The sequence below is a fragment of the Hippoglossus hippoglossus genome, chromosome 18, assembly GCF_009819705.1.
Source record: "Hippoglossus hippoglossus isolate fHipHip1 chromosome 18, fHipHip1.pri, whole genome shotgun sequence".
Taxonomy (NCBI): Eukaryota; Metazoa; Chordata; class Actinopteri; order Pleuronectiformes; family Pleuronectidae; genus Hippoglossus; species Hippoglossus hippoglossus.
Genome location: NC_047168.1, coordinates 11,937,989 through 11,964,526, shown reverse-complemented (window position 1 = coordinate 11,964,526; position 26,538 = coordinate 11,937,989). Strand labels below are relative to the sequence as shown.

At 43.4% G+C, this 26,538-nt stretch overlaps 1 protein-coding gene across 4 annotated transcripts in view; it reads left to right on the top strand.

The window, feature by feature from the left end:
- rbpjb (recombination signal binding protein for immunoglobulin kappa J region b) overlaps positions 1-26,538 on the top strand; it is a 58,849-nt gene that overhangs the window by 25,620 nt on the left and 6,691 nt on the right. For 3 of the 4 annotated variants that reach the window (XM_034615493.1, XM_034615494.1, XM_034615496.1), the window contains 7 exons: positions 13,339-13,377; positions 20,133-20,228; positions 24,043-24,208; positions 24,584-24,758; positions 25,122-25,259; positions 25,462-25,574; positions 25,848-25,988. In XM_034615493.1, the coding sequence (XP_034471384.1) occupies positions 13,339-13,377; positions 20,133-20,228; positions 24,043-24,208; positions 24,584-24,758; positions 25,122-25,259; positions 25,462-25,574; positions 25,848-25,988 (868 nt within the window). Of the gene's footprint in view, positions 1-13,338; positions 13,378-19,510; positions 19,609-20,132; positions 20,229-24,042; positions 24,209-24,583; positions 24,759-25,121; positions 25,260-25,461; positions 25,575-25,847; positions 25,989-26,538 lie in introns of those variants that run through there. The other variant, XM_034615495.1, reaches the window with a different exon arrangement.

Here is a 26,538-nt window from a genome sequence, read left to right as displayed (position 1 = left end):
GAAAGAAAGGAGGGAGAGAGAGAGAGAGAGTGGGCCTTTTTCTTTGGGTTTTCTACCTCTGTCATTAAGCTCTCCCATGTCAAAGACAGATGGAGCTGGTGCCATGGGTGTACAAGTGTTTGTGTGTATGTGTGTGTGTGTGTGCAGGCACTTGCAAGTGCAGACTGATGTGATCCACCCAACTCTACACACACACAGACACACACTCACTCACTCACACACACCATTGAGCCCTGCCCTTGATTCTGCCCCCAGCGGGGTGTCTCAGGGCAGCTACCAGACCTCTGCCATCTGCAGTCAGTCAGGCTTGAGGGTCGGACAGCTCATCAGCAGTCAGTAAGTCAGTTCTCCCTCTTCCCACTTGTATCCGCTCATCCGACATAAAACTTCTTCTAATAAAAGATCATTTTCTGTCTCTTTGTGATTCTGATCACATCGCCCTCCATTATTTTGTCTCATCTTGCCCTTCTCTCAGTCAGATTTTTAGGCCGGCAGCCAGGCTGGATTAATGTGAGGAAAATCATAGGAGGAAGATTTAGGGGAAGACATTCTTAATACACTCGTACAGGAACTAATTTTTTTGCCGTGGCTTGTCTTCCAGAGAAATTTGAAAGTGATGTCACAGCAGGAGTTGAGCAAGGTCAGGTCCACCGGTAAAACAGTTCCTTGTGCAAAACATGGACCATAATAAACGGCTATAAATCATGAATGCCTTCCGGCCCTTTTCAGATAGAATGCGACAATGGCACCTCTGCGCTCTGAAAGGCGGGTTTTTCATTGCACCGAGCAAAGTGCACACACGAGTGTCCTAAAGACATGAAGCTTCCAGCCAGGTGCGGAATACATGATGGAGAAAAGGCTGTTAGTGGGTGTTTGTCTGAGCTCCTGGAATTACATGAAACAAGAAAATGTGTATCAAGACGTCAAAGCATTGCGATGCGGAAGTGGACGACTGCATCGGTGACAGAACATAATCGATTCATGTTTTTAATCACATATTATATAAGTAATATTTTCTTCTAAATATCCTTTTGATCTTGTGCACGTTGCACTTTGCACCCACATCCTCCCCCCCCCCCAGTGTGGACAGCTGTGGATGGTCCATCGCAGCTTCGCTAACAGACAGGATTGTGAGAATATTTGTAGTGACTCTGCCCTCACCACTTTTAGCTGGCGGCTGCGATTGTCGGCATGCACGGTGGCACATGCACAGTGGCACATGCACAGTGGCACATGCCAGGCAGCGTTGCCAAGCACAGATCGAGCCTCCAGCTCTGGCCACGTCTGCCTGTTTTCTCGTTTGCTGCCTCAGAGGTTTAATGTGCATTTCTTTCCCCCTATTTACGTCTTTCTCGTTGTCCTCCTCGCCACCACCCCCGCTTTGGAACACTCGTCTGGGGTTGACTCGGGTTACGAGTTTAGTGCCCAAACTTGGCCACCTTCACCGCAACAGTTCTTCTTTTTTTTTTTTTACTCAATGATTTAATATGCGCTTGAGAGATGTGTGCGCAACACCCATGCTGCAGGCCACACACAGCATGGCACATCGCTGCCGAGGAAGCGAGTGTGTCATGAACGAAAAGGCTGATGTTTGTGCTCGGTGTGTGTTATAACTGTATAACAGAGCGTCTTGGGCCTGTGACATCAGTATGCAGGTATTTTTTTCAATAAGCTGCCAGGGCTAATGTAGCCAACGGGCTCAAATTTCGAAATTTCTCTCACTTAGCCTGAAGTCCCCTCCACACAAACACATTCACTTGCTTGGTGAGACATGTTATTTCCACCCATTTTTCTCTGTCTGGTCTTGAAGTGTTTGAAAACACGTCATGCAGAGGTAACTAAGAAGCAGCACATTGTCCCAATCTGAGCCTGTTTTCTGTCTTTCATATCGTGTTGATTTTTTGGCAGAGCTTCACTGAGTGAGTCTTTTTTGGTGCTCCTCAAACTTCTTTTTACAGGCCCTGTAACGGGTTAGCCTGGCAGCAGCAGACTATAATTTGGCTTTACTTATTGTGTCTGGCTTATATCAATAAGCTTGTTGACAGATGTCAGTTTATAGCTATTCAATAGATGACTCTCGGTTTCCTCTTTCTTTCACACTTCAACATGATGCATGAGTCCAACACACGCTAGATTTCCACCAGTCTTTGCATATGAAAGGTGCAACTGCAACTTGTTATAATTTGCATTGTTGATTGCACAGTTCCTTATTACTTCGGTTACAACCATGCTCATATGTTTGTTGTTTTAAAATGCACATTTTTGCTGTTTTACTTCTGGTGTCCACACTGCTCCAAAGTTGTTTGTTTGTTTCGAGTCAGCCCACATTTTGATCAGATCTAAATTAAAAAAAATAATAAGGTAGAGAGACTTGCTAACTGCTGCTATTTGCAGTGAACATTACTAAGAGTAGATTTGTTCCTTCTCTGGTTAGTATACAGTAATTTAGCTGTGTTTTTGGAACAGTTATTTAAAGTACAAATATCAGCCCCGTTACAATTGCAAAGCGAAAACATTGATCTGCGATATAAATTGGTTGTTAAATTAATAGTTGTCTCGCCACTCGCTCTCTATTTCTGTTATTATTCAACTGAACAGTGTAAGAGTCAAAGAACAGTCACTACGTCTGTGCACGCAGAGAAAAGGGTTAGTCACATCATCAAATTTGTCAAATTTGTCGTTTGTTGTTACTCACAGTCAAACATTAGGGAACATTTGTATACAAAAACTGTTCTTTCATTGTCCTCTAGACTTTCTGACTCTGTTTATATTGTATTTAATCATGAGTAACTTTGGGGTCGCTGTATTAGTTCTGTGTTCCAGCCGCTGTTGGTGCAGTTGGAAGACAAATGGTATACTCTCCGTCTCCACTCTCTGAAACAGATGATTAAGAGAGTTAAATGGCTTTGCCTCTGAAACGAAGTTGTGCATGAGCACATTGTTTTCAGGGCTCGTACATTTGGAGTCACAGAGATGGCCCGTGGCTGTGGAGGCCAGCGGAGGGAGAGTGGTGTTGATAATAAGGTGTACAGCCGCTCCAAGGAGTTGTGATATCTGCTATCAGCCCTCAGGCCGGGAAACCAGACACCTTTTTATAGGACTAATCCCTCATCCCCTCTCTTTCCACCCACACTGCTGTAAGTGTGTGTAAATGCAAATCCATACACACACAGTCAGTTATGAGTTTTCATATTCACACCGAGTGGTGTGTCACACCGCAAATGACCCACCCAGAGTGACAGATGTGTGAAAAGCAGATTAATTGGGCGCAGACTGTCGCTTACAGCCGTCTTGAGGTTATTACAAGAATATTTTATGTACACTGTAAAAAAATAAAAAGGGGTCTGCTTTTTCTATTTACGAGGAAGAGATGATGAAGATGAGGTGGCCTGCTTTTTGTTTTTTAACACCAAATATATGTCATTTCTTAAAATTAGAGTTAGAGTTGACAGAAGGAGCGTCTGCTTAAGAACACAGTGATAAATTAAGTTATCAAAAATAAAGCATGGTGCAGTTGTTTATGATAGTGATGCCACTTTTGCATTACTTTAAACCTTTATATCTTAAATCAGAAAATGTGAAAGACCCATTTTTGTACGCGAGCCTATAATCTGTCTCTGACCACATTTGTGCATTAACACACTGCCTGCCAGTTGACCCCTGGAGGGCAGCCCCCTAACCCTTGACCTTGAGCATACAAATGATGGCATCTGTGTGTTGGGTTTCAGTCTCCTGGGAATCCCCAGCTCTACAAGAGGATAGATGCATGTGTGTGTGTGTGTGCACGTCTGTTTGTCCGTCTGCAATCTAGACAACACATGAACGGCGTCACATACTAACATTTACCCTGCATCAAATGTTTGTAAGTGAAAGAAATATATATTTAAGTTGCTCAACTGTTTTTGGGGTTTTACTCGTCAGCTCCGTCTCGTACACAGATTGTCATCTACTTCTCATAAGTATTTCCTGTTTGCTCACATATTTTGTAATCTAATATAGATTGCATTTCGCAAACAGATTTATGGGGTTACTGGCGCCCAGTGTGCATTAGAGGTCCCATATTCTTGAGCAACAGAGAAAAGCTCAGGTAACTGCATTGTCCAATCCAACATTTTACCACTGGGTCAGAGATTTACTGGCCCCTTGTCTGTTTTCATTGGCCCTTTTAGCCCAAAAAATGATATTAACTTTTATTTTTTCTCCATCATTTAGTCATTAAAGGGCCCCTGTATAGAAACATTTGTAATAAAAAGACATTTCAACCATTCCCTTACACTGTAGGACATTAGGTAAATGTTTATATAATTGGAAGAGTACAGTACATTACATTGTAGAGGTGCTATTATCCGGTGTTTTCCATTATTTAGGTTAGGCTAGACTATTTACAATTCTCATAATAACACAGTTAGATTCGGGGTGACGTGACACAGAAACTATAATTTACCTTCGACGTGCCACATTAGTGATATATTGGGATCCCATGCCCACTGTATTCTCAAAGGAAAATGACTGTCCTGCCATGAAGAACAGTAATTTTAATACATTTGGCACATTTTTACGTTCGTCAGAGGTTTTGTCAGCTTTACTTTGAAAAATGGCAGCAGGACCTATAGTTTTTATGGCAAAGTTGTTATTTTTCAGTGGCTCCAATCATTTCCTGCAGAATATCTCTCAATATCCATTGAAAAGAAGTACTGTTTTGTATGGTGTTTGGTATTTACTATACTGTCTATGGAACGGTATCGTGGTACAAATATACAGAAGCTCTGCACCTTTCTCAGATTTACCCAGCACCTCCTTTAAAACGTGATAAACCTTGGCTGTGTTTCTCTCTGTTTCTGGTGTATTGTTTGTCGATGGTGACATGAGCGTGCAGGAGGTTGTGGAAAGGCTCATTAATCCTCCTTTTCAGTTATGCCGGTTACATTTCAATTTTAATAATCCTTCAAAGCAACTCTTTGTGCTTCTCTTCTCCACAGTTATCACTCTCCATAAGGTTAAGATGTGGGCAAGTTCAATGTAGCCCTGCATTGTTAGATAGTGGACACCACCATCACCTGCTCTTCTCCTGCCTCAGTAGTTCCTACCAAGGATCGACATTTAACGTAGTTTATGGAGTGTTGGCCGTATTGATCTGATAATCAATGTGACCATATTTGTGCAAGTTATGGGGGGTTTCTTCCTTCAAAATCCAAACGTGGGTCATCAATTCTACCAGATCTATTTCCTCTACCCCCCATGCCACACAGTCTATTCGTTTTTTAATAAACATAAATCCTGTTATGTTAATTTCTGCGCATAAGCAGCAGCACTGAAATTCATCAAAGAAAATGCGAGTTATCAACATTTAGTCCGGAGGTGAGTCGGCTCCCTCTTTCATCACACGAGAGAAGCTGAGAATGTGGCGTCAAAGCTCCCGTTTGACAATATTTGACCCAAATGCCTAAAGGGAACCTGATGACATTAACGAGGCAGTCGGTGAACTTTGCCTGTAGGCGGCGGCCCCTGTAGGAAACACTTCTGATCTACAACCAGTCCCACCAGAGCGATGCTGCCTGCAGCGGAATCTAATGTTAAAGATTAATGCAAACACTCCTCAGATACTGAGCCAACACCATCTTTTCTAGTAAATCGTCTGGTGTAAACAGTAACACCGACGTCATACGTTTATTTATTTTAATGGCACACGCTGCAGTTAAAAGAAAAGTCACTAGATGGAGTATTTTTGTGTTTACAATCTGTTCCTAGTTGGCCGTTGAAATAAGTTATCATTACATTTCAAATATATTATTTAAACTTGTTATATCACACGTTTTGAAAATGTAAACATAAACCAATCATCTGAAGAAATTGTTTAAATCAAATCACATCACGTATTTAGAGAGTTCAACCCAACCATACATGAGTTAGCCCGGCGCGCCGAAGTTTCAGGAAACTTTACTTTGTTTCAGTTCGATGTGTTGGGGATGTATCACTCATATTCCCGAGCAACAGAGCAAAAAAAGCAAATGTGTGTTTGTGCACTTTGCATTAGAACGTGTGTCTTTTCAGTCTGGTACACAGCGCTGAGGACATGTCAGGGTGTCTATTTCTGTGTCCTCGGAGTCTTCGGGTGTTGATGCGTGTTTCTATACCTTGACTGTCAGTCACAGCTGTCAAACGCATCGCTGTATGAACGGCAGGCTGGGTTCGCGATCCCTCAATCAACCTCCCCCCACCACCCCGTCGCGTGTGCATGTGTTGACGTGCCTTACATGTGTTAGTGTGTTAGCAAGTGGAAGTGGGTGGTCGAGGCTCTATTAATAGCACCCGGCACCCTCCCTGTCACCATTCCCAGTCATATGTCATTGTACGTGTCAAAGAATGATGAGAGAACCCAACCTGTTCCCAATCACGCTCTATCCAGAGGTTTCATTTATTCAATAACCTGTGTATCATCACACTGCAGATGTTCCTGTGCAGCACCTGAGACGTAAGGTGGTGTTGGAGCCCAAAGGTGCCACAACATTAATAAAGAAGGAGATAAAACATCTTTTCTAACATAAATCTGAAGGAAACAAGCTGCTGTGTAATAACCTGAGTATCTACTTTTGTACCTGGTTTTTGAAGAGTCGATTTGTTTTGTCTTCAATCTGTTTAAAAAAAACACCGGTTTGAATTACTCGTATTTAGTTTACGTGTCCAAATTGCTTGATTTAATCCAAACAACCGTCAAAAAATTAATCAGAATTAATACGATTTTAAATGTAAAATGGACAAAAAACTTTTTATCTGAAAAGATGGAAACAAAATATTTGGAGCGTCTTTGATTTGAAAAATGATATTGTAAACACGGTGTCTGTTCAGATAAGTCAGGCACAGTATAAACATTTTATTTTATTTTATTTTGCATTATCGATCCATTAATTGTCGTTGTCACATTGCTGGCTGGCTCGCATGAGAACCTAACTGCTGGCTAAATTTACCCAGAAGAGATTAGATCAGATTAGAGACGTTCGGCCTAAATATGGTGCGGAAAAGCAACATGTTCATCGATCCCTTCTTGTTCTTGCTGTGCCTCACTGTCACTCAGCTCTGGTCCAGATTTGAGAAATCGCTTCTTTTTTTTTTTTACTCTGCAGGAGATGCTCACTATGAGTGTTTGCGGTTGTGTGTGTGTGTGTGTTTCTGTGAAAAAGCCCGAGGGGAGGTTTGGTGTGGAGTTTCACTCTGTCTTCGACTCGGATCTGCTGTTGGTTAGAGGTGTTGGGTTTTAATTAGCTACCACAAAAAAAATGTGATATATCTGTCACCCCTCTGGCTGCTGTTGTGTTCGGCTTTTGAGAAATTAAAGTGTCAGTCTGTGTGTGTACGCTAAAGCACTGAAATGGGGTTTTTCAAGGCATTAAGGATGTAAAAATGTCTCCATTTAAATCTGTTTATATAATGGGAATGATTCGTAATAATTCCAATCATACCTTCGTGCTGGCTCACAGTGTGAAAGGTCACACCTGTACCTATGAAACGCATCTTCTGTATAATAATAATAATCAATACGTCTCAGTCATAACATTTACTGCTCACTTTCTAACAACAACATTACGAGCATTTTATTTTCCCCTCTGACTGTTGTTGTTGGCAGGCTGATGGAGGTTTTATCAGTTTTCCCATGGCTCTCAGGCTACAGTTTTGTTCCAAACCACAGTGAGAACAATTCGCCTGGTGAACGTAATCCGCCATTTGTAAAAGAATAAGCCGACAATCTTGATTTGCAGAGTCGCATCAGAATGGAAATGTAAAGGCTCTAATCCTCTCGCACTGGAGGATGTTTCCGTCGCTGTCTCAGATTGACGTGCGCTGAGGGGAAGCAAACAGGTGACACTTCTCCCTCTCTCACTTTAAAACTTTGAGCTAGTAGTAAACTCACTCTGCAGTTGTGAGTTTTTTTCAAATTTATACACCATGCTAAAGAAATATGCTTCTGCTAGCATTAGCCTGTAAAATGAAATACTGACTTCAGGCTGCTAGTTTAAAATATTTCTGTCTAGTTATATTCAGCCTGCAGAGAAGATTACTGCTCTGCCTTTTTAATGCTTTGAGTACATTGTGAAAAATACAACTTTCAATTTCAAACTACCTGAAAGAGCTGTATTCGAGAATTCAAAGCAAGTGTGTGGATGTGTTGTTGACGTTTCTCTCCTGGCTCACGCACGCTCTACCTAGACACACCCCACCTCACCGCCTCATGAGCACATGTCTCACACTGACAATCTCCTGCTGCTTTGTACACGCGTGAAAAGGGAAACTCTAGACATTGTCTCCTGCTAAATTTAAGATAATATTCATATGAGAACAAAGCTCCATGAATAATCCTTTACAACAGAAGCATGTTATTTTCTCATTTGAACACCTGGAACCAGCAAATGTTTGATATTTTTGTTTTCAAAATAACGATGCAGATTATTGTTTCGTTGATTCACTAATTAATCGACTAATCGTTGCAGCTAAATTAATAATCAATAATGAACTAAATCAAAAAGCAATAATCTTGAATTTGTCTGACTCGTGTCAGTATGGTACAGCAGCTACATCACACCTGTGTAGACAGACAGTGACCCTCACTTCCCAGTGAAAGCACAGTCACTGGGAAGTCAGGATATCCTCTTCCACTGCTCACGTGTAAACAAAACAACTGTTTGTCCCATCTTGAACCAGTCCACTGGCCTTGGCACACTTTTAATTGTTACACACCGTCAGTAGCCGTGCCAGGGTAGTAATCTAACAGCGAGTTGGCTTAGCTGTTTAACGGGCTGAGCCGGTGATTGCCAAAGTTACAATAAGCCTCATTACAGGGTTCATAAAGAGACATTAAAGAATTGAGAGAATTGAGAGAAGTGTGAGAAGTTAGTTTGATAAGTCCGCACAACAGAAGTTTGGATTTGTGCAGGAGTAGGTGGTTCAGTTCTCGCTCTCTGGAGGACTCGGAGAACACTGGAGCACAAAGTTCACAGTATTAATGACATTCATATGTTCTGCAACAAAAATGTGGTCATTTCACTCAGGACCATGAGTTTGGGTTTTTTTAAATGAGAAAAATAAAAGAGAACAATCCCTCTTATGAGGATGATGTAGAATAAATGATGTGTGTCCGCATGCAAGTTGTGTTTATACAAAACAACTGGCTCACCCATTAAAAAGTACTGAACTTTAAAGAGGTAATAAGAAACAATCAATGGAAAACATTGCTTCCATGTTCTCTTTTTATGGGTTTAGTGGCCGAAATTCTGTCTGTTCAACAGTTTGGCGTCATGAGATTGAGATACACGAGAAACGTGAAAAAAAAATGCAGCTGTATGCATATATCAGATTATATTTCCAGCTGTGTCGGATTATGTTACTTGTTTATTATGGTTTTCCTGAGTATAGAGGCCGACTAATCTGGAAAATTAGAGATGCCAATGTAATATTTTTCTTAAGTAGCAATTATAACTAAAATGAGGTTATCAAACATATGGCAAAGAAATTTAATATAATTAAGGCTTTTATATTTTGCAGGTTAATTTGCCGTCAGGGTTTTAGTTTATTTATTTCTTTAGTACATAACGGCATTGAAATGCACATAAAGTCAAACTACACCATTACCATTGTCTGTCTGTGCTGCTCCACCTGTTGAAATTGATAAGTGAGCCCTGTTGAGAGGTTAATGCACTCGCAGCCCCTCGTGTCATCTGTCTTATTATAGTGAGTCCCATATTGTTTGTTTTCTCGCCGCTGTTTGCCCGCAGTGTCTCTCACCCTCATTGTGTCTGGCGGAATAAGTGATAGTAAGCGGGAGGTGAGGAGGAGGAAAAGGAAGGAAGGAGAGAGGGAGGGAGGGAAGGGAGAGTAGTCGTAACGGATGGAGAGCAAATCAGACGCAACTTTGGAGCTTCACACGGAGCTTCCTTTTCCTCTATTGACCCCTGGCCTGCACTGAGACTGTCTGTGTGCACTGAGACTGTCTGTGTGCACCAGAGGCCAGAACAAGGACAGTTGTAGGCAGTTGTCTGTGCTTCAGTACACGTCATAGGGCACCATTGGCAAAGGGAGAAGACGAGACACATTTTTTTGTGAGCAAAATAATTTAACGCAAACACGCCATATAAATATTTAAGGCCTAAAATGCCCAAAACTCTTTAAAACATCTTTTCAACCAAAAGTACCTGGAACTTTAAGTCCTAGGAACTGTGATCGTTTCCTGTTATAAGTCACAGGTTAGCTTTTTGTTAACCTTCAGTCATTTAATCATTTTAATATTGACACCACACTCATTTTTTTGTGAATCTAAACCAAAGTCTAACATTTTTTTGACCTTTTAACAGCCACAAACTCGACCGTGAAAAGGTGGAACTTCACTTTAGCTGAGCCCCAAAAACTGCTGATGCAACAGTCGACGTGTCTTTCCTTTGCAGCTACCTTTTGTGGTTTCCTCTGGTTGGTCTCTTGTTCCTGGTGTGTTAGTCTCGAGTGTGTTTAATGTGAGCTCCGGGAGGTGATGTGCACGCGTGGACTGTGGTTTTTCACAGAACTTGTAAAGAAACCCCCAGACCACCAATTCTCTCTACACTGCTGTGCTACTTCACATGCATTTGGGATTTTTTGCAAGCATGCACCATTATGCACCTGAGTGGCTTCTGCTTAGATTTTTTTTTGGTTTAAAAACAGCTGGCGAACGCTACCTCGACTGATTCATGTTTCTCGTGTGGAGACGTGTCCTCTCGTGCCCCGTTTCATTTGCCCTTTTCTCTCCGTACCACCGCTAAATCCTCGCACTTTATCGCTGTGTTTATCCCATCCTCCCTCTTTCCACAACAGACCATCTACTTCTCCTCGCCTCACCTTGCCCTCGCCCTAGCCTTCAATCTCACCCTGCACTTTCCCCGCAGTATCCCTTCCTCCATCGCTCCTTGTTTGCAGCGAAGGGGGGGGGGGGGGTTTAGAAGGGGAAGAAAGAAGAGAGCAGTCTGGAATCCATTAGCCAGTTGAGGCATCAGTGTTTCACTGTGGGAACCTTATTGATTGCCCTCCTTTATAATTATTCCACCTCCACTCCCTCTTTATGGCTCTTGCGCCAGTCATGTTTCATTCTCTCTCTTTCTTTCCCTTCCTTTTTTTTATTTTTAGCTATTTTCATCCCTCCTGTTTGTTTTTGCGTCCTGCTTGTTTTTTTTTTTTTTCACACTCTACCGGCCAAAGCCCCCAATCAACTGTGTGACAGACAGTTTATTGATTGCATGTTAGGAGGTATTGACGTACTTATCTGCAGTATGTGTGGCGACCGGAGAAAAACCTGACTTACTCACCTCCACCCTCCCTGAACACACAAACACACACACTCCTATACAATCACCTCTCTGTGCTGCATACATGTCCATACTAATTACACCAGCCATGTGCCACTAGCTGAGTGTTTCTGCAGTGGAGTGATGCACAAAAAAATACGTGGTTTAAGGGTTGACTTTTATATCGTGATATTTGAAAAACTTGTAGCACTAGTTAAGATTCGTAGTATTGTTTTAAATACAAACCTCTGTGAAGGTTGTGAATGATGCGGACGTATCGACCGAACTACTTAGCGAACATAAAGGAACAAGAGGAAAGAAAAAATGAAAACACATCAGACGTCTCCTTTGATTAGTTGTCTAACAAGGAAAAATACTTTTTTCATTTCATTTCGAAATTGCTCAACATGATTACACTGGATCTTTTGAGTTTTGGAGTCTTGGGCATTTTTCGCAATTTGCGTTTCATAGAGAGAAAAAAAATACAATAATGAAAATAACTGATGGTTGCAGCTTTAATTTAATTCTACTTAGATTCTCTTTGTCACGATTTGATTCATAATCGATTCTCAACTCGACAACGATAAAGAAAATAACCGGCACAGTCTTGTAGCTCTTACTCTGGTGCCAGGACGTGGAGGTTTTAACAAACCATTGATTCGTGTTTTTCAAAGTGAAACATCGCTGGCTGTGAAACTAACTGGTCTTGATGAAAACGATAGATGGCAGAGACACTGTGTCACACAATGTGACAGCTGCAGGATGAACGGTGTAATTCAGAGAAAAGGTTCGACAACCAGATCTCGAAATGAGCAAATCATCCCAGTTACAGAAACATGAGAAACATCCTTCCATGGTTTTTAATTTCAAAACGCATACAGTGTCTCAGACCAGCTCTGCAGCTTTGCAAACACTTTGAACACGAGCTGCATTTCCTGTGTGTGTGTGTGTGTGTTGTGTTTGTTGTGTACACCAGGGACGAGCAACAGCGGTTAAGTAAAGAGTTGAGTCATTAGTGTGCAAAACGTCGTGCTTCAATTATGGACGGAAGAAAGATGTTGTTAACGTCCCGTCTGTTAATATTTAACAATTAACAGACAGACTTGTGTAAACAAATCGAAATGAGGAAAATAAAAAGTTCTGTCCTGTCATTTTTACTCGACTCTGCCCTCATTATACCCGCGAGGTTGTGTTGTCATTGCAGTGTGTTTGCTTGTCTGTTTGTCGGCAGGATTACGCAAAAACTGCTACACTAATTTCCCTGAAATTCTGTGTAGGGCTGAGGCATGACCCAAGGATGAACCCTTTTTAGATATTGGAGTGGATCTGATTGTTTTCTTTAACATGGCGCAATAGTGTGTTAGCCTTGGACGGAGGTTGGCACTCTCCAAGTCCTCTTCTAGATAGATTCTAGATATTCTGCTGGACCTCACTGTGACTTTTAATACAAGTTTAAACTAGTTCTCCTCTTACCCAAGGTTTTTCACCACCCATTGATGTGATGATAGCCGCGTCGTGCCTCACATCTCTGAGAATACAGAAGCATTTGTAAAAACCTAGATAACCAAGATAATTATGCGTAGTAAACCGCTGAGCACGCCTGTGAATCACTGTATTCTCAACACATCCATGCCTCATAGTCGGGTTCATGTGGTTCACGTGTGCTGCCTGAAATCTAATAGTAATACTGACTCTTGTGTTTGAAATTCGAAACGAGAGAAGCTTTTTCTTTTCACGCACAACTTGTTTTGACACGCCATTGGTAGGAATTAATACGAATAAAGTTCAGTGTCTGTGCTCCTGCTTTAACCTGCCTGCGGCCATGAAAACAAGAAAATACACATCCTGTCACTTGCCTCTGTCGGCGCACACACACTGCCACTACACACTATCAAGGCCACAGTGTGGGCAGATGCGTGTTTGTGTATGTGTGTGTGTGTGTGTGCGCAGCGTTGAGTAATGCAGTGTTTACCTTGTGTGTGTTTGTGGTTGATAACCAGCCCACTCATGTTTTCTTCTCACTCTGTGTCTTTGGCAGGAAGTTCGGGGAGCGCCCTCAGCCACAGCGCCTAACAAGGTGAGTGTATGCACACAACATAAGCCTCCCTTAAGACCTTGTGTGTTGTCATAGTGGTGTTTGTATGTGAACCTGTGTGTAACGTTGATCTGGATACAGTAATTCAAGAGGAACACATCTCGCCTACTAAATAAATAAGTTGAGTGGGAAAGAGCTCACTTCAAAAGCAGTTGAAAAGACCAGGGTGCAAAGGATTAACTCCTGTGTGCTTTAAAATATTTGGTTCATATTAACAACACCATTGGGTTATTTAAGATGCTCACGTTGATAACTATGACATAAATCGCCCACCAGTCCCACTGTATGTTTGGTAAAAATGTTATGGATGTTTTGAAGATGTGTATCAGTCAATACACACACACACACCAATCAGGATCACTCGAGGCCAATGTTGGGACACAGCAGCGAACATTTCTGGTTGTGATTTACAAAAAACTATTATGCAGATCGTTACCTCCGCCAAGCAGCTCTGATTCTGCCCCTGTCTGTTTGTCAGCAGGATTAACCAAGTTTACTTAATGGATTTCCACAGAACGTGATGTGACACAGGCCTCGAAGGAACCTATTAAATATTGTCAGGAATCTGGCAAGATTTTTTAACACTTTTGTTGTTGACATTTTCACTGATTTTCCCAGAGAGAAATTTATGGATCTTGATTAAAGAACCTGGCAAATGATGAGAGCGTGCCATGTGGATCTAGCGGATTTAAATGTGGTTTCGTCTTCTGCAATGGAGATTATGTTTTCCTGATCTGCATTGTTCTGTTGGCTTAGCTATATGCTTGATTGAGTTTAAGTGGACGGTTGGGGCTTGGCGGAGGTAGGCGCCGCACTGAGTGCCATTCTAGTTAGACCAGGTGAGCTTTGTGGTTTTCCTGTGTAATTCTGGCCGGCTCATCCTTTCTTATGCCTCTGGACTGCTGCTATCTGTTGAGCCCTGCCATGTTACATCATGTTTGTTATGCTGTTGTTTCTTTATAAGTTAGATCTCTGTAGCGTTTCACTCCACAGTCCCTCTGAGGCGTACTTTAATAACCCAATGTCTTGTTGTTTGTAGAGAATCAAGCCAGAAAGGCAATAATTCAACCTACCCTCTGTATGCACTGTGCTGTGTGTTGCGTTCAGCGTAGCTCAGATTAGCCAGGCTGTAAGTTTTTGATTATTCTGTTGCTCTTATGTTTGTTCCAAGTCATTTGCAGCAAAGTTTGGGTGAACAGAGTTTGGATGGATGTTGTGGCTTGCTGCTGGAGGTTTGTGTGTGTGTGTGTGTGTGTGTGTGTGTGTGTGTGTGTGTGTGTGTGTGTGTGTGTGTGTGTGTGTGTGTGTGTGTGTGTGTGTGTGTGTGTGTGTGTGTGTGTGTGTGTGTGTTGTCGTGGGGTAAAAGGGTACATGCACTTGTTTCCTTGCGTGTGTTTGTGTGTGTGTGTGTGTGTGTGAGTCAGCGTGCATATGCTCGTCTTTTTCCTGTGTCACTCAGCGGGGAAAATGAGGGGTTGCATACTTTCTGGAATAGCCGAGCTTGGTTTCGGGAAAAAAGGGGCCCCAGCACCTTTTGATGTGTCCCCCCCCTTCATTCATGTGCTGCCAGTCCGCTGGCTTGCACCGGTCCCTCCGTTTGTCTGATGGTTTCGATGGCCAGAAATATGACAGACACAAAACATCTCTTTACCCGGGAGCCGAAAGACACAACTCCACCAGTGTGTGTCTTTGTACCGTTTTGTTTTTGTTTCCTCGTCTATATAAATGTACCACAGGGTCCTCATGTCTGCATGTTCTCGCACCCACTTTGCCCCCCCCCCCCCCCCCCCCCCCCCCCTCCTCCTGCAGCAACATAACAACAGCCCCGTGGTTTTCTGTCAGGCAGCAGCACAGACAGCTAAAATAGTGCACCGTCCTGCAGGGGCTTTTTAAGGCAGCATAAAGCTCCGGGTCCTGCAGGGCCGCCCTGTCAGGAAGGCTACTCGACTGGAAATACAATACGTGACACACATGCACTGGAAATGAGCGCACACAGACGCGCACTCGCGTACACACGTCCCTGATTCAGACAGATACACAAACCGACACAACACATGAGCATGCAGCCGGGATAAGCTGCCTCCTCTGTGAGGGGAGACGCCCCTTCAAGGGCTCATTTTCCCAAACAGCGGAGGATGGCCAGCTCTGCAGAATCACATGGAAACGCTCAATAGGAACCATTTTTTTTTTTTTTACTTATCTGCCTGTTTGTCAAAAACTCTTAAATTCACACTGAGATAAAACCCCAGTGACAATTGAATTGGCTCGGGCTATTGTTCTGTCTGAAATCCCATGTGTGCATTTCATTTTTTGTTCCTGAATGATTTTCTTTGTGTTTTCCCTCCGATCTTATTGATAAAAAATAAAGATTTGATCTGAAAAATCTGCTTAATCTGCCATTAAGCTTTCACCGTATTAAAAACATTTGTGCTTTCCCTCCTCATTCGCTAATGCTTCAGGCGATCACACACTTTAACCACTGTGACAGGACTAGCCTTTGTGTTTGTACTGGTTTTCACTATGAAGATATCAGAGCTGGACTCGCAAACGCTGCTGCAAGACGCCGTTGTTTAGAGAGAACTGTGTTTATACGGCTCACAGGGGACTTCGAAAGGTCAAACGTTTAACGTGCACTCGTCTGTTGGTCACTTCTGAGGGAAGCAGCATGAAGGGGCAGATTGTGAACGTCTTAGCGCCGGCCCCGACGCCACGGATAATGTGTAATCTACCTTTTGTGATGCATACGGGCGCACGCTAATTGTGGTCTGATCATCTTAATTGAGCTATTTCAGCGTACACGTGTGTGTGTGTGTGTGTGTGTGTGTGTGTGTGTGTGTGTGTGTGTGTGTGTGTGTGTGTGTGTGTGTGTGTGTGTGTGTGTGTGTGTGTGTGTGTGTGTGTGTGTGTGTGTGTGTGTGTGTGTGTTCACGGGGGGTCTTGTGAGGGTCCCTTTCTGGTGTAGACGCTGTGGCAGATGTACAGGACAGATGCCCATCTGCTCCACTGCATCTGTAGCCTGGCTTAACCCCTCCTCTCTCTCTCACACACACACACACACACACACACACACACACACCCTCGACCCCTGCAGTGCCTGCTGTTGAATACGTCTCTCTTTGTAAATCTGTCTGGCACATTTTTGTCTCACTTCTCACTCATTTCCGTTTTTTGTATGTGTATATCTCACTCTCTTTCCCTCCTTCAGTCCATATCTCTGTAACCCCTTCTTCTTCTTCTTCTTCTTCTTCTCTTTTCACTTACGCTCATTAGTTTACTTTCTCTTTTGTCTAAATACATCTGAGCAAAACTGAAACCTGCCACTTACGAAGTTCTTATATTATTTGATTGTTGTTTTGATTGTTGTCGGGAACGTTGTCTATGTGGTTGTGGTTCTTCGTTCCTTGGCAGTGCTGCTGATTCAGTTCCTTTTCTCGCTTATTACCAGCATGTTGGTATATATGGCCTGAATATGTGTGCATGTGACTTGTCAGCTAAATGTAACAAGCAGGTAAACAGCCACCACCGACAAATCAGCTTCGAGTGCATTGGCCACTAAACCGCTAGTTTCTTTGTTTTGCTCCGATGCACATTTCTTTAATGTTATTCCTTCATATTTTGTTATATGCATCTTTCTATTCTTTCTTATATACATGCTTATGCGTGTCTGAAGTCATGTCGGCTCGTGTGTCTGCAGGCAGAGGAAGTTGGGCCGTGCGCTGGTCACTGTCTCTCTCACTTCTCCTTCCTGTCCTCAGTTTTCAGGAAGAGACCTAATCTCTGTCTGAGTGTGTGCGTGTGTCTGTGTTTCAGTGTGTAGGAGATGGGTGATTAGTCAGACGTCCCTGTTCTACCCTTCGGAGTCACTGATCCCCGCCTTTATCATGAGTTTCCGGTGTCATTCGGCGTGCCGTTGTCATTAAGTCTCGTTTCGGTAGTTGTTGTTCTCCTCTTTGTTCTCCTCTTAAGATCTTGATTGCCCTGATTTTATTTGTATCTATTTTCGGGCAAGGCTGGCTTCGGACATTTTTCAGGATAAGGTCAATAGTCAGAATGTGACAGTCTGCATATACATTTTATGTGGATGAGTTCAATGCTCAAACCCAAGCTGCCATGATTTTTGTGGCTGCAGAAGTGCATCAGATGGATTTATTTTTTTTATTCGTTTTTGTGCATCATTTTATTCACATTCGCTGAAAATCCAGCCTGACACATTTATTATTTTTGTAAACCTTGTGTTACCCACCAGAATTTAATATGAAATCATGTGGGTTTGAACAATGCTTGGCTACACAACACAACAACAAAGAATTTTAAAGATGGACCCACCACTGGGTTTATGTGATTCACTGGATCGCAGGCCGTGCTGCTTCGTTTGATTATGAACATATGTGGGCACCAGCTTGGTTATCAATAGTTATTTTTACTGAACTATGACGTGAATGTCAATGCATCAGAGGATATTGCACATGACAACACATAGAAGAGCCAGTGTGGGTGAAAGCTTAACCCTGTGTGTCCTGACAGAGAATGGGCATTTCTCACACTCTGCAGCAGAGGAGTGGTTGAAACTGATAACCACAAGACAAAACCTCACCAACACCACTGTGAGATCCTGGTGTCGCAAAGAAACTGTTGTATGTGGCAACGTATATTTTAATTTTACCCCAGAATCTCGACATGAATGTAAGATGACGTTGATAATAAAGTCAGAGGCTTGAAGCGGATTCATCAAATCCTTATAACAGGGAATCGGCGGCAGTTTGGTAACATTGTGGATTTTTTGCACAGTAACTACATCGATGTGTCCTGTTGGTTAAAGGAGCTGCAGCAGTGGACAGTCTGAGGAAAAGTGTTTTCTGAAATTGGAGAACGTAAACCTTTCCAAGGAAAAAAGAATAATTACATACAATTTTATCAAAACATTCTTGTAATTCCTTTGCTAATGTGAGTTTATCAACCACGAGCCATGAACAAGAAAGCTTGTGTACGTACGTGCGTGTGTTGCTTTATCTGTGATGTCAGCCTTCCTGTAAGACCAGGTCACAGTCATTGTCAGAGGTGACCAGTGACATGTGCCCTGCAGGCCTCACATCAGCACATCTAGACTGTGTGTGTGTGTGTGTGTGTGTGTGTGTGTGTGTGTGTGTGTGTGTGTGTGTGTGTGTGTGTGTGTGTGTGTGTGTGTGTGTGTGTGTGTGTGTGTGTGTGTGTGTGTGTGTGTGTGTGTGTGTGTGTGTGTGTGTGTGTGTGTTCTCCACACAATTAATCCGAGCAATGAGCTCAGGACGTCTCCCTGGGCTTCGGTGAGCGAGTGCCCGAGGACGACACTGGTGACTGTATCATTCACTCAAACCCCAGAGGACGGTTATGTCACTTGATGTGAACAGAAGAAAAAATAAGTGACTTCAGCACTTCCACGAAAATTCTCTGAAACCATTTAATCAAACCGCTCCCGTGGAACGTGTTTGGCAGGAGTCAAGCACGTCTGTTTCCCCCGTGTTGTTGATGTATAATTTGCTCCATGTGCTAGTGAGTTGGTATCAGATTGCACCGGATCTCTTCAATGGCCTCGAATGTTTGGAATCTGGGGTTCGTCGCTCCGTCACGCTCACCTACAGCTGCTGGCCATCAGCGAGACAGGAACCAGTGAATGAACAGCGGCATAATGTGGCGCTGCAGTGACACTGAAATATTCAGAAATATAATTGTCTCACCTAGAGTCCCTCTCTGCCTTCCTCCTCCACTGTAACCCCCCCTCTCCCCCTCCCACACACACACATGCACACCGTGAGGGGGCCCCTTACTTTTCATAACAAAAGGCCCTGTCTAAAGCAAGTGTGCGGCGCAGTATTCCAGAGTGGAAAGCTGTGTGTGTGTGTGTCTGAGTGGGACTCCCTCCAAGCCCCTCGCGTGTCAGGTGTCACTGACATCTGTGCGTCTTTGTGTGTGTGTGTGTGTGTGTGTGTGTGTGTAATTGGCCAGAGATTGTGTTAATGTCGACGATGCGTCTTAATTCAGCATCCAAACCATGATCTCTGACCCCCTGTGCTTTTCACCTCTGCGTAAACTCCGCTGCTCCAACAAATATTAACACGCTCCTCGGCTGTTTTGCGTGAAGTTGGGGGGGGGGGTGAGAGGGTTTGGTGGAGTTGACAGAAGTAATTGGAGCTCGGACATTGCAACATTTTGACACGAGACGAGGAATCTTTGCTGGTGAGCTCAGCTCTGTTGTTTAGTTTTTTTTTTGTGTTTTTCAGTTCTGGTGTTTTCTGTTTTTCCTTCTCTCTCTCTTGCTCTCGTTACCTCCCTCCCCCAGTCCCTTCTCTCTCTCTCTGCCTTTTAAAAAAAAAAATTGCCTCCCCCCTTCTCCGTGTGTCTCTCCCCTTCTCTTGCTCCTCACTGTCCCTCTGAGCCAGTCATGAACAGTTCAGCCCCCCCCCCCCCCACCTCACATGGACGCAGCTGGGGGAGAACATATCTTTTTGGCCGGCAGGCCGTGCAGGCTCTGAGGCTTTGCAGAGGTCACTGCGACCAAGTGAATTGTATCTGCACAAGTTTTTTAACCATCTCATTCTATACTTCACACTCTTTTTTTTTTTTGTATCCGTCTACGCTGAACACTTCCCCCAGAGGTTTCAACACCCCCGCTGTCACCTCACCTCATCTGCTTGATCACATAATGACCTGTTAATGAACTTCCTTCTCTCTGTCTCTTCTTATTTATTTGCAACTTCCAGAGAAGCAATGAGGAATTACCTGAAGGAGCGAGGCGACCAAACTGTCATGATCCTGCACGCGAAAGTTGCACAGAAATCCTACGGCAATGAGAAAAGGTGAGTTGAGCACACAGCAGCAGCTTCTTTGCAATTCACATCTGTTTATCAAGGTTTCCTCAGACTTTGATAATCCAGCTCTTAAAATGCTATAGTCCCTCTGTAAGAAGCTGCCGGAGAGATCACATTTTCAAAAGGTTTGTCATGTAGAAGTTCCCCTCATGGCCTAAAAATGGCTTAAAAGCAACTCTGTCCTTCCCCGTGACTGGGACCTGTGGATATGCTAATATGGCTCCGCCCTTGCTCCGCGTCCCCCCCACTCTCCTCTCACAGCTCACCTGCTACTGAGCCCCACCCACAAGTTGACAGGACCTGTTTTGGTTTTTATCAGTCGAGTGTTGTTGTGTTTTTTACAGCATTTTTTCACTGCAGCATTAGGGCATAGTCACACCTACGCAAATGCAATCGCAAGTTAAAACTCCACGTGAAGCGACGAAAATATAGTCTTACGACATATTAACGTGTCCTCGTTGTGCCTTTTTATATAAGAAAGGATGTATTTTGAGCGAAATTAGCAGTCAGCGCCATTACTACAAGTCCCCATGTGTTGTAGTTCGTTCTTAACGTTACAGATATTAAGACGCTGTAATAAAACTACAAACAAGACTAGTGTGCAACTGAGCCGACAAACACCCTAAGTCAGAATTTGTCCCAGTGAGAAAGACTGTGAACAACTGCTGTCTCTGTAGTTTTCAAGCCGTCGTGGCGTTTCGCTGGTTAATCTCTATCCTGCTACAAATCTTCTCCTCGTAACTCTGAGACTCTGATCTTCCTTCATATCTGCTGTACTTGACAAAGGTCTTAAATTTAGTTTATTATGGTCTTAAAAATGTCTTGAATCTAACTTGTTCAGACCTGCAGAAACCATTCAATCATTAGAGGGAGACGGATTGAAGATGCACCGTCTCTCATCTCGGATCAACAGAGCACTGTTCATCACTAAGACTGGATTATTTAGGGAGTTAAAGGAATAGTTCATCGTTTTGGAAAATATTTGCATTCCCGCTGAGATTGACAGATCGGTATCTCTCTCGCTTCTGGAGCATAGCAGACGGCAAAGAGAGGAAACCAACCGTCCTGGCTCTGTCCACATGTAACATAATCCATCACATTGTCTCTCATTTGTTTAATTTGCACAAAGTGTAAAAACAACAAGTTGTGGTTTCACGGGCCGTTGTGCGTCTGACTTTTTCTTGGCACGGAGCAGGCTGGTGGTTTCCACCTGTCTCCAGTCCTAATGCTAAGCTAAACTGAGCAGATGCCGTCTGCGGCCTCATATTGACATTTGTGGGTGTGTGATGTGCTTCTGTGTGTAACTTTGTATTATGTTTCTGGTTTGTTTAGTGCAGTTCTCTCACAGTGTGTAACGACGAGGCCTGTAGAGCTACTGCAGACGAGAGTTACCTTTGAGTTAACTCGGCTACATTTATGCTCAGTGTTATACTGTGTATGGGCCTTTACAGACCAAATGAAAGTTTACTAGACACAGTGGTGGGATGTTACAAAGTACTTAAACTTTTTTTTTTTTCAACTGTACTGAAGTATATTTTATATGTATCTCTTTTCTTATATTTAAGGAGATTTATTGTCTGGGGACTTTTCACTTTTACTCAAGTAGAAAAGTTATTGTGGTACTTTTACTTAAGTACACTTTTGTCTATTGTTTGTACTTTTACTCAAGTAAAATATGTGAGTACTTTTTCCGTTTGCGAGTGAACCTGGCGTTTCAAGGCTTCGCTCTTCTCTACGAGGCTCCTTCACCTTATCTTTAATTATGATTATGATTCCTTTATATCTGCCGTACTTGACATCGGTGTTAAATTCATTCATTACGGTCTTAAAAAGTCCTTTTACAAACCGACCTGTAGTTTAATAGCTCTCCCCTGAAGTGTTATTAGCGGAACTTCACAACAACCCACTTGGCCTTGTCCTCTAATCCTTCTCCATGTTGTATGGTTTTATGACCCGGTTACTCAGTGAGATCGGGCAGAAAACACATATTCCGCTGTGTGTGTATCTTGACCCCGTCTGACCTCCCATATCACCAGAGGTTAGCCGAGGAAATGAGCGGCGACCCCCCCCCACCTCCGCACGAGGGCGCGTTCAGGTGAAGGCCGCGGAGAGACGGAAGGAAGGAGAAACAGGAGCGATGGGAGTCGGGGAGATAAAAAGACACCGGGGGCAACGAGAATTAAGGGTCAGAGGGTCACAGGGCAACTTCACTTCAGGCTTTGTTGTACTTACCGCTAAGTTCAAAGATGAGTGCAGCTTTCGTGAAACCCTTCTCCTTTTTCTCCTCACTCTCTTGAACTCTGTCACTCATCTCTTCTTCCTCAATCTCTTCCTGTAACTCTGCTCTCACCTTTCCACCTCTTGCTCGCAAAACCTTTTACAGCTTTTTTTTTTTTTTTTTTCACCCCCTCCCCCCTGCTACAGGTCTTGCTCATTTTGCAACTCTCTTCATCTCTCCATCATCTCGGCCTGTTTCTTTCTTCCTCCTGTTCTTGGCTGTGGCCCCGGGGCTGCTTGCGATCTCATCAGGCTCTTGGTAATAACCAGACGTTTGCGAGCCAGCGGAGACACCTCAGAGAGTTTGGAGCAGGAGATGGAGCGAGGAGATGAATTCCTCCGATAACTTTTCAGTTAAAGTGACACCGGCGAGACAAATGGCGTGCGTGTAGAGGATCAGCTATCAGCGCTGCTGCTTTGTGAGTCGCTCAGTGACATGTCGGTGCAGGGCTTCGGTTTAGGTGTTCACTCAAAACCTGAAAAGTATCCGTAACCAATAGACACAGTCCTGAAGGGATTTCTAGTCACATATACAGACGGGTTTCTACATCTGTGGGCATATTAATGTTTCAACCTCCCTTGGCCTGAAAAATCCCCACACAACGTTTGTGTTGTGTGTGTGTGTGTGTGTGTGTGTGTCTCGCACTTGCGATTACGTCTGCAACAGAGAAAGTGGGCGCACGGAGAATGCAAATGTGCCGTCTCCCTTCTTTTCTTTCTGACTCGTTCTGTCTGTGCTTTTTATAGGAGGTGAAAGCAGACAAACACCCACAGAGACAGACGTGTGTGTTGCGAAATAGGTCACTTTCCAGTTGCACACTGACGCACATACATTTGTTTGAAGCAGATGAGTTGATTTTACACATTTCAACAAGACTCGAGTTGTCATTTTCCTTTCACGAGGTTTCTATTTCTTGACATAAGAGGCAAAGAGGGTGATTTCAAAATGGAAAAAGTGACTTTTCATCTGAAATCCTTGTTTATATTTCACAACATATCATTTACATGTTGGACTGATCTCAGTAACATCTGTGGAATTAGGTTTGACAGCGTGACAAAAGAGGCTTTAGTTAAATTATACATAACAATATGTTGATAAAAATGGCTGTCTTGTCGAAGCTTGGTGCAGCGCTGCCCTCTTGTGGTGTAATAAAAGATGCACATTTTGTACTGTTTCAAAAAGATATTAACTTATTTTCGTGAATCGTGGTTTTGTCCTTTCTCCTCCATTTATTTTTGATTCATAAAAGAATGTTATTTTATGTTCTAAAAAAGAATCTGTGCATATTTACCAGCCTTGCAGATGTGAATATGTTTCTTTGCTAAAAAGGCAAGTGGATTAAAATCATATCATATTTCCAGTAAAGGCTTAAATATAACTTGCAGAAGCGAATGAGGCAACTAACATTTGGTATCTACACAAGATACATAAAACTCCTCACGTAACCATCACTGAAGTCAAAGAGAAACGTGTCTTTGAAGCATTTGCACCCACACACTCATGAATGTGTTTCCCTGTGTGCAGGTTCTTCTGCCCTCCCCCCTGCGTGTACCTGATGGGCAGCGGCTGGAAGAAAAAGAAGGAGCAGATGGAGCGAGACGGCTGCTCCGAGCAGGAGTCGCAGCCCTGTGCCTTCATCGGCATCGGCAACAGCGACCAGGAAATGCAACAGCTCAACCTAGAGGGAAAGGTGCGTCACCCGTTGACGTGCTTATTTACACTAATGAAACAGGGAGCCTCTCATAAGACTGCGGCGTATTTCTAGGTTAATAAATAGAAGTTAAATATAAATGCATGTCTTTGCTGCATTGTTTATTCTGTAAAATAAAAGTTTCTCAAAATCTGAGATGGGCTCATATCAGCCGGCTTTGTAGCCATCTGATACATTTTTCGAGTTCTATTTACGAAGCCACAGCTTAGATAGAAATGTTAGTTGTGTGTGTTTGTGTGTGTGTGTGTTCACTTTGTCTCCGTCTTTGCAAACACATCGGGCAAAGCTGCCGGCGAGTGTAAATAGAAGAAAACCTTCTAATCAGATTTCCCCTGTCTGCTGTCGTCTTTTCAGAATTATTGCACAGCTAAAACCTTGTACATATCCGACTCCGACAAGAGAAAGCACTTCATGTTGTCTGTCAAGATGTTCTACGGCAACAGCGCTGACATTGGTGTCTTCCTCAGCAAGAGGATCAAAGTCATCTCCAAGCCCTCCAAAAAGAAGCAGTCCCTCAAAAACGCTGACTGTGAGTTGGTTGTTCACACATTTTTTTTTAAGAATATACTTTAATGTATTGTACCTTTGCCTTGTGTATTTGAGTTTATTTAATTATCGTGCAAGTTTGTTTTAATCTTGATTTATTTATTTTTTCCAATGTAAAACCCAATTTTTCTTTTAGGTTATTATTATCAATGTTATTATTAATTCTAACCACTAGAGGGCAGTGTAGGTTAATTTGAATGCTATCCCAGTTGCATGTTTCTCACCTGCACACGTCACCTCCTCCGCTCAGACTTGTTTCTCTTCTCGCCTCGTATCGCTCGGCTCACACAGCTGACCTGAGGGCCACATGTCACGTTGTGTAACCTGCATGTCTGTGTCCCCACAGTGTGCATCGCATCAGGGACCAAGGTGGCGCTGTTCAACCGGCTGCGGTCCCAAACGGTCAGCACGCGCTATCTACACGTGGAGGGGGGCAACTTTCACGCCAGCTCCCAGCAGTGGGGCGCCTTCTACATCCACCTGTGTACGTTTCATCCAGCCCGAGTTCACAGTGTCAGTGACACAAACACTATTGATTTAGAAACACCACAAATCAAACAGAGGAAGTGAGAACAACCTGATGACAGCCTGTCACAAACAAAAGTGTGATTTTGTTCGTCACACAGCAGATTGTGGGAGGATTGTCGCACCACTGATGTCTTCTCTCCTGTGTTGTGTGTTTGCAGTGGATGACGAGGAGTCAGAAGGAGAAGAGTTCACTGTGAGAGACGGTTACATCCACTACGGCCAGACGGTCAAGCTGGTCTGCTCTGTCACCGGCATGGCGCTGCCCAGACTGGTAAAAAGAATACACATCATCTGACATTACACAGATCTGACAGAGAAACTTTAATGATCCCAGAGGGGAAGATGAAGTCATTGTAAATTAGGAAATGTGGAAGGAATAGACACCAAATCTTTTTCTCTTCTTTCCTTATCGTGGTGACTTTCTTTTTCATGATACCATTTCCCTCTCCTATCTTTTTCCCCCCATACTTCCCTACACCTTCTTTCCACTCCTCCGTCAACCTCCCGGCGGCTAATCCATTGCTTTCTTCCCCCCCCCCTCCAGATCATCCGAAAGGTGGACAAGCAGACGGCGTTGCTGGACGCTGACGACCCCGTCTCCCAGCTCCACAAGTGTGCCTTCTACCTGAAGGACACCGAGCGCATGTACCTGTGCCTTTCCCAAGAAAGGATCATCCAGTTTCAAGTCAGTGTTCCACCTCAAACCCTCAGAACATCTTCCCACTCTTCACTTTTCAGAATCAATTCAGGGTCGAGGTCGTTTCTTCCTCTGATCAAGTCAATCTTACACTTCACACACGATTGGAGATGATTGCTTCACCTCTCTGAACCACACAGTGATCGAGCTCGATCCTTCATCCATTATTTTGTCTTTATATTACTGTAATGGGGCCATTTTCTCTTTGAAGATCAGTGTGGGTTCCACTCACCACCAGGATCTGATGCTTTTTAGATGATTGTAAGGTCCCAGAGAGATGTTTGATCTCAGTTCTGAGGAAAGGGGTTTTGATCCCTTCCAGGGAAAGGCTCTCCCCTTTCCTCAGTTCTGAGGAAAGGGGTTTTGATCCCTTCCAGGGAAAGGCTCTCCCACCCACCACCTGACTATTACCTTTGAAAACTCTGTGTTAGCCCCCACCCAGACTGCTAGGAACCTGGGTGTGACACTCGACAGTCAACTCTCCCTTACTGCAAACATTACTGTAACAACACGTTCCTGTTGATACATGCTGCACAAC